Consider the following 12,543-nt stretch of genomic DNA (forward strand, 5'->3'; position numbering starts at 1 on the left):
TTTTTTTTTTTTTTTTTTTTTTTTTTTTTTTTGTTTTTTATATTTTTAAAAAAATTGTTTTTTTTTTTTTTTTTTTTTTGTCCTTTTTGAGACCGGCCGCACCACGCTCAGCCAGTGAGCGCACCAGCCAGCCCTATATAGGATCCGAACCCGCGGCGGGAGCGCTGCTGCGCTCCCGGCGCCGCACTCTCCCGAGTGCGCCACGGGCTCGGCCCTAAAAATGTAGTTTTTTTAAAAAACTCAGTTTTATCTACTGTTGTAGCAGGAGCAGTAGATTTCTGCTACCTACTACATCCTAACTTGGAAGTGGAAATCTTTTTGTAGATTCCTGTTTGGGTTTTCTGTGAACCCAATAAAATCATCTGTAAGTAATGGCATTCTTATTTTTACCTTTCCACTGTATATATACTCTTTTTTGTTTTCTTTTTCTTCTCATTACACTAAGAACTGCAGTACAGTGTTACATAGAAGTAATGTGAGGCATCTTTATTTCTTGATCTCAGCAGGTAAGCTTTTAGTGTTTCACCATCAAGTTGATTGGTATTTATTTACTTGAATTTGATATCCTTTATCAAATTAAGGAAGTTCTCTTTTCCTACTTTGCGAAGGGTGTTTAATCATGAATGCGTGTTGAATGTTATCGAATGTTTTTCTGCTTTTTTTGAGAAGTTATAGAATTTTTCTTTTATTTTGTTAATGTCATGAATTGCATTAATTGTTTTCAAATATTAATCTAAACTGAAGTGCTAGACTAAATCCAGCTTGATTATGATGTATTAGCCTTTGTATGTAGTGCTTAATTTGGTTTGTTAATATTTTCTTTTCAAGTTTGCATCTATGTACTTGAGTAAGATTAACATATACTTTTCTTTTCTCATAATTTCCTTGTCAGTTTTCTCAAAAATTACATTGACCTAGTAAAACTAGTGGGAGGTGTTCTCTGCTTTTGTATTCTCTGTAATAGTTTGTGTAAATTTGGCATTATTGGTTCCTTAAATGTTTGGTAGAATTTGCTGGTGAAGAAATATAGGAATGAAGTTTTCTTTGTGGGAAGGCTTTGAATTATGGATTCAATTTCCTTAATAATTCAGTTTCATTTATATTTTATTTTTCTTCTAGTGTCAGTTTTGGTAAATTGTATTTTTATTGGAATTTTTCCATTTTATGTAAATCTTCAAACTTATTGGCATTAAATAATTGATGATAGCTATCAGTGGAAAGAGCTTAGAAGTACATTTTTGAAAGAAAAACATGAGTTCATGCTGGTACTTCTAACTCAAATGAAATATTATAGAGTTTTTACTTTACTTCAGTTTTATGTTTTTTTTTCTTATGCTGAAAATCTTGATCCTTAATGGCATCATCATAATTATTATGTTCTTTATCTATGATATGTGTTTAATTTCAAAATAACAATGCTAGTATTAACATTTTTAAAATTTAATTTTGTTTTAATATTAAACATTTCCATAGTTCCAAAGTCAAAACTGTAAAACCAAAGTATAGTCAGAGAAATCTAAATTTCATTCCTGACTCCTCTTGCCATTTTTCCACATTGATGTTTTTTTTTGGGGGGCGGGAGGGACAAATATATAAGTAAGCATATATATACATGTATATATGTGTGTGTATATGTATGCGTATGTAATCATATTTCTTCCCCAAGTTTCTTCTCCATATTGCTTACACAAAATATCTTTTCTGTACATACTCTTCTGTACCTGGCTTTATTCACTTAACAGTATATCTTGAAGATTGTTCCTTAGCAGCATACAGAGATCTTTTCCATCTCCTTATATAACAGCCTAGTATTTGATTGTGCGAGTGTACCATACTTTATTCAACCATTCTCCCTATTGATGGACATTTGGGGAAATAATAACTTTTAAAAAGACATTTTCCATTCTCTAGACCACAACATGGTAGCATTGGCTAGTAGAACTATTCAACCTAATTTTAACATTTTTATTAAAAACATTTTTATGTATACATCACAGCAAAAATTCATTTTATAATATGCTAGGTTTTTGTATGTAATATGCTGGGGAGTGAATGTAGTTTTTATTGGGAAAGTAAAATTCCTTTTTTAAAAAAATTATTTTTCTAGGTTGGTTTTCATGTAAGTAAGGTAAGCCCAAGCCTTTGTGGCTTATGCCTTTTTTCAAGTGCCTCTGTTTAACTTAAAAGACTTATACTTGCTTATGGTACTACTCTCACCTTTCAATTTGTAGTACCAATTTATTTATTTATTTATTTACTTATTTCCCTTTTTGTCTTTTTTCGTGACCGGTAATGGGATCGCAACCCTCGGTGTCGCGCCCGCACCGCGCTCAACCAGTGAGCGGACCAGTCTCTATATGGGATCCTAACCCTCGGTGGGAGCGCCGCCGCGCTCCCAAGCGCCGCACTCTACCGAGTGCGTCACCGAGCCGGCCCCTGTAGTACCAATTTAATCTCATTAATTCCTTTCTCAGGTAATAGGACTCACACCATCTTTATAATACCTCAAAGACATATTACCTCACTGTAATTTATCAGGGTTGAAAAAGGGCTTATAGCTGATATATCTACTAGTCATCTGCTTCAAGGAATTACCAACTCCTAAATCAGACAGATTATTGTCTATGTTAAATATGTGTAAATTAAGATGGCAATATTTCAGATTTCTGTATTTTGGTTAAAAAAGCATTCTCATACATGATCAGTGGTTCCCTTTTTTATTCATACTTTCCTTCTGTTTAAAGAATTTTAGTAATCAATCATGATTTCCCCTTTATACATCCTCCATGGAGTTTCCAAAGTGTTATGTGATCTTGATTATATAGCCTTTTCTCCAACCCCCCTTCAAGAACCACCCTTAACTACTAATACACCTTTGGTATCCTATGATCACTTATCCTAGAGAGAGTAAAATGCATCCTTGACTTATCAAAATATTATAAGTACGTTAACTTTTTCCTGGGCGGTGTAAAGACCTTAGAATAATTAACATAGTTTTCCTCCTGTTTCTCTCCCTTCCGCCAGCTTATATGCTGCTGTTGTCATTGTCATGTATTTTAGTTTGTGTCAAACCTTATAAGACATAATTATTATTGCTGTTTTTTATAGTCAGTTTTCATGGGCCATGCTTACTGTGCTATGTATTTGTATTATCTCATTTAATCCTTAAAATAACTTATGTGGTAGAAATTCTCATCCTTGTATAATAGATGAAAAACTAAGGCACAGAGAGTTTATGTAGTTTACAAGTTCACATGACCAGTAAGTAGCAAATTTGGGATTTTAAAGTCAGTATGAGTCCAGAGTCTGGCCTCTTAACCAATATAAACTCAAGTGATGATTAATTTTTTCTCTCTCTCACTGAAAGAAGAGTGACATGAATCAAAAAGTTTTTACTAAGCAGTTGTAAGATTTTTGACTGTTGGGCTGATAGGCTTATCCTGATCAAGTATGAGAGTGAATTTAATTTTTTTTCATTATTTTAGCTGATATAGCCCAGAGATACAGGATAAGCAAATATCCAACCCTCAAATTGTTTCGTAATGGGATGATGATGAAGAGAGAATACAGGGGTCAGCGATCAGTGAAAGCACTTGCAGATTACATCAGACAACAGAAAAGTGACCCCATTCAGGAAATTCGGGACTTAGCAGAAATCACCACCCTTGATGTAAGTTGTTAACTTTTGCTTGATCAAATGAACATTGCCTGTTGAATGAATGTAAACGAATTCTAACTCAAGCAAAGAATCTGGATATTCTCCTATAGTTCATTGCCATGGATTCAACATATACATAGTGAGTTGAATTTTTCTTGAACTGATTATCAAGGGAAATGCTATTATTCTACTGAACTTCTAGATAAAATATATAGTATACAGTAAAGTTGTACTAATTCGAATTAATGGAAGTCAAAGGGAAGCCTGAATTAAAAAGAAATAGAAGGTAAAGTCAAGTATATGCTGCCAGAGTTTCCATATTTTTCTTAGTGGAGATCTTCAGAATATCTGCTCCAGTCACTCCTATAATTAGCTCTTTGTATAGGTTTTAGTGTTCTCTACAGTTGCCCCCTCTTAATGATAAACTTAGCAAACCCCTTTCTTTGTACACTAAATAGTTTTTTAAATATAACAAACAACAGAAGCAAAAACAGAAGAGTTTGTGCTTTATCACAGTCACTTATTGTGACTGTCAGGTTTAAGGTTTATTTTTACCCTACTTACAAGCTAATAAGTTAGCCAGTTACCATTTCATGGATGCTGTCAGAAGAAGCAAGACACCTGGGTCAGAGACAGAGGACTTTATTGCTCACATCACAAAGCAAGCAGTGTGAGCATGTTTGTTTCCTTGCCCCCAAGTTCTATGGAGTTAACACAGAGGGCCCAGCCATATGGATGCCTGCACATGCAGTGGATTGTGTTACAGCAGATGAACACTGGGCTTGGGGAACTTGTCCTTTCAGAGTAAGCGGTAACCCCGATTGTTGCTTTGTGTTGCTTCGCCCCCCACGGATTTGTCATCCACTTCCCCTGGGTGACAGAGATGCAAAGGATTACTCAAAGCCCACCTCTACTGAACAGTGAGAGGCCCTGAAGTGGTTAATCTCCCACTGGAACCCTCAAGCGAGAGGGATCCCTTCCTTGGGAAATTAATGCTGAATTGGGGTTCTCTTCCTGCATTTATTTTCCAGACCAGGAAGTTACAAGAAGAGACACAGGTGGGGTTATAGTTTAACAGTATGGGCTGGTAACTTTCAGTGAAATAAGCCAGATGTCATTCCAGTAAGGCTATCAACAAAAGCTTGATGTTAGCAAACATTCCTTCTTACAGCAATTTCTCAGTATCTTTACATAACAATCAGTAACTGGTCTGTCCTTTGAGCCGGCAACCTGCTGTGCCACAATCCTTATCTTGTAATAGAGACTTATAGCCTGAAGAAAATTTCCTGTCCTTGCAAGGTCAATATTTGAAACTGCAAGACTTTGGAAAACCAGGTGCTGTGAAGTACATATGCTTTTTAGTATATTCCACACCCAATCTTTGTCCTGGAGGGAGATATTACCTCATACCTCAATGCTGCTCACTGCAAGCACAACCCTGCAAAATGGCCTGGGTGAAGAGTGGTCAGGGTCTTGCATTTTTGGCATATTTGGTAAAATGTATAGGAGTATAAGAGTTACACAGAGGCGTCTCTACCAACATTCACAAGCTATAAGTTGATGTGCTATTTTAACACATTTAGAATTAGTCACCTTATTTAGGAAGACTGTCTGTCTTAATTATCTATTTCTTGAAATCTTAAAATTAAATGCTAGAAGGAAATGTTTATAAGTATATTTTATTGTATTTAAGACTATTTTTAACCCAATGTAATCTTTAATAGTTTGGAATTGGTGTTAGAAGCTAATTATGCATTTATAGTCCTACTTAATTTGGAGATAGTTGAAAAATAGTTGGAGCTGTTTAGGTACCAGAATAAGGGGTAAATGAAATAACATATTTATAAAACTATATATGTGTACAAAATAATTAGATACTTTATTTTACAGCGAAGCAAAAGAAGTATCATTGGATATTTTGAGCAAAAGGATTCAGACAACTATAGAGTTTTTGAAAGAGTAGCAAATATTTTGCATGATGACTGTACCTTCCTTTCTGCATTTGGGTAAGTATCTGAATTGAAAGTATGTTAGTGGGTTGGTTTGACAGACATGTTAAATTCTTGTTGTATTTGGTTATTTTTTGAAGATGACCTCTCCAAAGATTCTTTGAGTTCTTTTAAAGTCACAACCAGTCTTTATACCTATCTCTAAATTCTTTTTAAGGGCTTAAATATCTGTTTATTTCCCTTCTGTAGTATATTCTATTTCAGAATATGAGTAAGAGGAAGAAATGGATGAGTTTACAGTTAATTCATTCATGCCTTTATTCAACTCATTTACTAATGCTTACCCTGTGCCAGGCAAAATGCTAACCATGGGGGTCCCAGACTGAAACAGCACACTATCTTTCTCACGAAGAAGCATGGGCTTCATTATCTTCTTTCATCTCTCTCTCTCCACCACCTTTTCTTATATCTTCCTTATCTCAGAGGAACAGTTCTCCTTTCTAAAGCTAACCTCTTCACCAGTGTCCTTGTGACTGTCCCTTCAAACTCCTCTAGGGCTTTCATCCATCAGTTTTTTCAACCTGACCCTTTTCATGAACTGCTTTCATTTTTCAAAAACTTGCTTCTCTCTTTCCTGACCCACCTGTCTGTCTCTTGAGCTGTAATCTCATCTCTTTCTTTTCATTCCCACATTTTTTCAGATTCGTTTATGCTTGACTACCTTGATTTTCTCAAACTTTAACCAGTAAAAACCTTAACTCTTGGAAGTGGACTTTCACCTCCATCACTGTAGTGAAACTTGTCTCTGCACACTTACAAAATGATTTCTTAATTACCAAATTCAGTGCTTTTTTTTTTTTTTTTTGTCTTTTGTCTTTTTTCCGTGTCCGGCAACGGATTGCAACCCTCAGTGTTGCCCCCCGTACCGGACCGGGACCGGCAACGGGATCGCAAGCCTCGGTGTTGCTCCTGTGCCTCGCTCAGCCAGTGAGCGGGAGCCGGTCTGCACGTGGGATCCGAACCCTCGGACGGGAGCGCCGCCGCGCTTCCCAAGCGGCGCACTATCCAGTGCGCCACCGGGCCGGCCCTCAGTGGCTTTTTTTCCATCTAAATCCTCTTCAATTTCTCTGAAGGATGTGACACTCAACTACCCTTTCCTTTTTCTGCTATGTCTTCATTTTACATAGAATCCCTCTGGTTTACTTCTTATCTTTCTTACTTCTCTGACTTTACTTCCTTATTTTTCTTTTCTTTCTCAAAATGGAATCGTTCTTATGGTTCTGTTGTTGACCCTCTCTTCTCATTGGAGGTTATCTCAGTGATCCTTTGCCTTCCATTCAGTTATTATTCCTCCTTTTTCGTTGGCCCATAACTGTCAGGCCCAATTGCAGAAGCTATCTTGAGTAGAGCACAGATTTCTGGCACAGTAAGTCATGTCTATTTTATGACCTTTGTCCTTTGTTCTTGCTTTAATGCTTTTGTAGATTTTGTGTGTGTGTGTGTATGTTTCGTTGTAAGGATTATCAGTGTATTTTGAAGATCTATGTACAGAGTAAATGGGGAACAGCCACCACCCCATGCTTTTCACTTTACTGCTCACCAGTAGTAATATAGGCTGCCTTGCTATTCCTTAATGCTGCAAGAACACTTGTGCAGCAGAGCCTTTGCCCTTGCTGGATTTTTTTGGGTTTTTTTTAACCACCCAAGATAAATCTATATACTTGTTAGTCTGTCTTCCCTTACCAAGGTATAAGTTCCATAAGAGTGAGAGTTTTGTGAGTTTTGTTCACTACTGTATACCTAGTGCTACAACCATACCTGGTACAGAGAAAGCACATAGTAAGTAGTTATTGAATGAATGAGTGGGTGAATTAGCGAAGTATGTTCTTCCTTTCTGTTTCCACTATCATCAGTCTAGGTTAGTACGCCTTGCCAGACACTGGAGATAAATCATGTTCAATTAATGTAAAAATAATTTAGGGAGAGAGAAAGTTCCCATTATGCCTAGAATTTGTTGTAGAATTCACTCACTAAGTATTGGTTGAGTATCTGTTAAGTGCCAGGTACTGTACTAGGCACAGGAAACAACAGTGGACAAATAAACAAAAATTGCTTATTTATGGAAATATATTTTAGTGATGTAGGTTATTTTAGTTCATCTGTTTTTTAGAAGTTGGTTTTAAAATGTAAGAAGTAGAAAATTCATGATTGAGTCTGACTTACAAGTGAATAATATATATATCTTTTATTTGTCTATGTGACCAAGTCAATGACCTTGATTCCCAGTTGCTGGCAAACAGTCTGGGGTCAACAACAACTTTTTAGTGCAAAACTGGCAATCCAAACTTATAGAATACTAGTCACAAAAACAGCTACCTAATATTTTCCCTTAAAAAATCTGCCTCATGAAATTTTTCCTTTAAATGTATGCTTTCTCTTAATATTGCATAGTCTTATAAATAGGAAAGATGATGGACAAGTATATATTTTAAATCTTTGTAATTCACACATTGCAAAATATTCTTATTGTGCTTTGTTTAGTTTTATTTTATTTTAGTTTTATTATTTTATTTTAGTTTTATTTTTATTTAGTTTTATTACTGTTATTTTTCTAAAAAAAAAAGTATTATAACTATTTCTGCCTTCCTGTTAGGGATGTTTCAAAACCAGAAAGATATAGTGGAGACAATATAATCTACAAACCACCAGGGGTAAGTTGCCATTTCTTAATGTGAATTATAAGTTATAATTTAAATACATGTATAGTATAATCTGTAGTTTTATATGTGTTAATATTCACAGAATCATAGAATTTTAGGATAGGAAGGGATCTTGGAGCATCATCTTGTGCTAATCCAAACCATTCAAAGTGAAGATGGGGCCACAGAGGCCTGAAGTATAACAGAGCTCATTTAATGGCAGAGCTGGGGTTTGAGATCTCTTGACTCTCAGGCCTTTTCTCCCTCTCTGTTTTGCATTTAGTTTGGGAGCCAAATTCAAAAAAATGCGTTAGTGGCCTATGATCATCACTCCTACCTGTATTGAACTAGCCAAGCTCCCAAGTCTTCTGGGGTATGAATTAACCTGGTGCTTGCCAGATAATAAGGAGCAGCTAGGCTGTTTTTTAACCCTTGGGCTAAGAAATTTGATGTATATATAAATCTAGAAGTAACTGCTTAGGCCCAGATGATGGTAGCCACAACTAAGAGACAAAAATCTTAATATGTGTTATCCCAAATTGACCTAAAGATCTGTCATTTCATTTTCACACACACACAAATAGAAATCTATGGATATTTTTTCAATTTATAGTTTTCATTTTAATGTTGTTTGCAGTGTTTTGACACATTGAAACTTTAAATTTGTATGCAGTCAGATAAATTTTCTGCTTAGAAACTCCATTTCCTTTTCTGAATTCAGATAGGTATTTGCTTGTATTTTCTTCAAGTGCATTTCTTTAGTAGTAGCTTATATAGTGTCATTATCTCTAGATTATCAGAATCCAGTATACTCCTAGTGTAGTAAGGTTGTTAAGAGCATGGGCTCTGGTGTCACACTGTCTGGGTTTGAGTGTCAAGTCTGCCACCTTCTTAGGTGTATTACTCTGGGAAATTTTCTTAGCTTCTCTGTGCTTCAGTTTCTTTATTAGTAAAAATAGGGGATGATAATAACAGTACCTGCCTTATAGGAATGTTTGGAGGATGTTTGTTTTTAATCATCATTTTAGACATTTCATAAATATGGATTTTGAGTGAATATGGAAACAGATCTGTAGGTAATTAATATTAGAGATGGCCATACCTTAGATCTATATATCATCTTGTATTTTCAAAGCTTTTTCACTCTCCACATTTTCTTCTAACGTTTTCAACTCTAAGGAATAGCTAAATTAATTCATTTGGGTAATTCTTTTCACAATGCCTGCCTGCCTTTGGTGATATACTGATAAACAGTTAATTGACTTAAGTCCAAGGAAAAGCAGAAGGTTTAGATGTCACAGATTGGATTATCAGGTTCCTGATAATCACAGAACTATCAGCTTTTTACCATGTACTGCCCTCTTTCTCAGAATTCCATGTTTGCTTCTTTTGTGTCTCCTGTAGGTTTTTTTTGGCTATTAAATGAATTTAAGAATATATTTTTGCCAGCACAGGTTAGATTTGTTTAATTTTTTTTTTCTTCTTATAACAGCATTCTGCTCCAGATATGGTGTACTTGGGAACTATGACAAATTTTGATGTGACTTACAATTGGATTCAAGATAAATGTGTTCCTCTCGTCCGAGAAATAACGTTTGAAAATGGAGAGGTATGTACTTTCTAATATGTGTTATTTTTTTTTTTTGTCCTTTTTGAGACCGGCCACACCGCGCTCAGCCAGTGAGTGCTGTGAGCGTACCAGTCATCCCTATATAGGATCTGAACCTGCGGCGGGAGCGCTCCTGCGCTCCCAGCGCTGCACTCTCCCAAGTGCGCCACAGGCTCGGCCCATGTGTTGTTATTTTTAATTCAGATGCCTAAAAGGGCAAGCTTCTTCCACCCTTTTTGTTATTTTAACACAGAGTTATTTGTAAAAATCACATGGTGAACATAACTATATCATAGGTATTTCTATGATATAGGCCAGTGGTTGTCCACCTTTGCTGTCCCAGAACCCCTCTCTTGCATTTTCAGTAATAGCAGTAGTTCACTACAGCATTGAAAAAGACTTTGAAAATGGCTTTCAGGTGATTCTGCTACCCACCTATTGGTTGAAGATCTTTAAGTGGATTTTCTGTAAAAACAATGTTTTGCAGACTTTAGTCACAGTTATATACAGTGAGTAATTCTTTGCCACTAAAGGGTTTTTCTGATTCTTGTCTATCCTGAAAGAAAGAAGTTGTCTTGTTTTTTTCATTGTAAGTAATAAAAGCAGTTATCAATGGTTATGTAATGGACCTCAATCATCTCATGTACCTGAATAAAGCCTATTGAAACTCTTAAAACTCCCATGGAAACAAAGCACAAATCCTAAGAGGTTGGAGAAATGAGTACAAAGGGTTTGTCTGGGAGAACTGCTCTACTTTCTTAACTATATACAAAACATATGTTTTATTTCTGCTCTTTCATTTTCAAAACCCATGGTATAAGAATGCAGGTGTGTTTTTTGTTTTTTGCGGCTGGCCAGTACAGGGATCTGAACCCTTGACCCTGGTGTTATAACACTGCGCTTTAATCAGCTGAGCTAACTGTCCAGCCCAGAATGCAGGTTTTTAAAAACATTAAGTACAGTTTTAAAAATTTTTTTATCTGCATATATACTTCAAAGAATTATAAGTGTATAGATCAGATTTTAAATATACAGATCAAAAAATTATCACACAGTAAACATAGCCATAGAATCAACACCTAGTCAGGGTGCTATGGACAGATAGTAAATATTTTAGGCTTTGCAGTTCATACAATCTCTGTTGCAACTACTCATCTTTCAATTGTAGCACAAAAGCAGCCTTAGACAATATGTAAACAAATGAGTGTGCCTGTTCCAATAAAGCTTTATTTCTCCAGCTTTTCTAATTTTCTCAATAATAAGATTGATCTAAATTACACCCACCATTACTTCATATTGTAATTTTTAGTGCTGTAGCATATCTAATTAAGATACAATGAAACCATTGCAGCAAAACCTGGAATTCCTGAAGAAAGAATGTAATCTCAGGTTTGATCTCTTTGTTACTAAGTTGTATAGTGGTAAGTGCTTTTAAGATTTGGGGACAATATATGCAAACCCTTAAAGATTCCCTGAATCTTTCCAGAGGCTTCCAGCTCTTGGATCTTAGGGGAAAGAGAGCACACTTAACTTTTGGGACTGGCCATTGTGAGTAAATCAGAATCCTCTATGGCCCATCTACCTCTTGAGAACGCTTGCTTTTCTTGGGGCATGTCTTTGTCTGCACCATTGGCATTTGTGGCTTAGAGGCTTTTCTAAGCACTTAGACTGGGATGTATAAGGCAAAAACAAAAGCAAAAAATAAAAAACCCCCAAAACAAACAAAAAAACCCCAGGGAACTCATTGCCTTCTTTTCTTTACTTTTCAGGGCCTTATGTTTATTTCATAATGTCCAGGATATTTAGCTGTATTTCGTAGGAAGAATAAAGAAAAGTATGTTTATCCTATCTTTCTGGAAGCAAAAATCTACACCAACAGCATTTAAAACTTTTTTATGAGATTCTTTTAGCTGATTTTAATTTCTTATTTACATTTTAACACATGAAAAACAAAGTGTTTTTATGTCAGCATGGAACATTTTCAGTGTACTTTTCCCATCATAAAATCATATTTTTTCTTTGTAAGCTTATTGTAGCAATTTCAGATCAAATTGATGAATGTGTGAGTGAGATTCTCTGGGTCTGTTTGCTTGGATAAATTGCTGCAAACCTAAACCATTGTAGGTTGGTTCTTTGCTGAATAACTTCACATGAAAAGAGATTTAGTGCTGCCAGGATCCAATCAAAGATGTCAGAATACCACTGAGACATCCTACTTGTTGTTTATAATGGTTATTTCTCGTCGGTTAGGGTTCTAAAATGGCTTCTCATGAAATGTGGTTAACATGTTTTTAAACCTAGAAGTTTAAATATCACAACCTTATCAGGCTATGTGCACTTGCTATAATATTATGTAACAGTGTCATATTTCAAAATATTTTGGAATTCTGAGCCATGGAAGACTATTGAGTGAAAATTGTAACGTGACTCTTTTCTTAGAAAGTCTCTTTTTTGGTTAAAATGTTGCTTTACCAAGTTTTCTAATTTCTTTTCTTTCTGAAATTCTTTGATTCTATTCTTTTTTTTTTCCTTTTTGTCTTTTTTCGTGTCCGGCAACGGATCGCAACCCTCAGTGTCGCGCCCGTACCGGACCGGGACCGGCAACGGGATCGCAACCCTCGGTGTTGC

The 12,543-nt window shown here is 35.7% G+C and overlaps 1 protein-coding gene across 1 annotated transcript in view; it reads left to right on the forward strand.

Moving 5' to 3' along the window:
• Positions 1 to 3,485: 3,485 nt before the first annotated feature.
• ERP44 (endoplasmic reticulum protein 44) overlaps positions 3,486 to 12,543 on the forward strand; it is a gene marked incomplete at its 5' end in the record, with an annotated part of 36,076 nt that continues 27,018 nt past the window's right edge. Inside the window, 4 exons of the mRNA XM_008580519.1 lie at positions 3,486 to 3,670; positions 5,549 to 5,664; positions 8,261 to 8,318; positions 9,799 to 9,915. Coding sequence (XP_008578741.1) covers positions 3,486 to 3,670; positions 5,549 to 5,664; positions 8,261 to 8,318; positions 9,799 to 9,915 — 476 coding nt within the window. The remainder of the gene's footprint in view (positions 3,671 to 5,548; positions 5,665 to 8,260; positions 8,319 to 9,798; positions 9,916 to 12,543) is intronic.

The sequence above is a fragment of the Galeopterus variegatus genome, unplaced genomic scaffold, assembly GCF_000696425.1.
Source record: "Galeopterus variegatus unplaced genomic scaffold, G_variegatus-3.0.2 Scaffold2116, whole genome shotgun sequence".
NCBI lineage: Eukaryota > Metazoa > Chordata > Mammalia > Dermoptera > Cynocephalidae > Galeopterus > Galeopterus variegatus.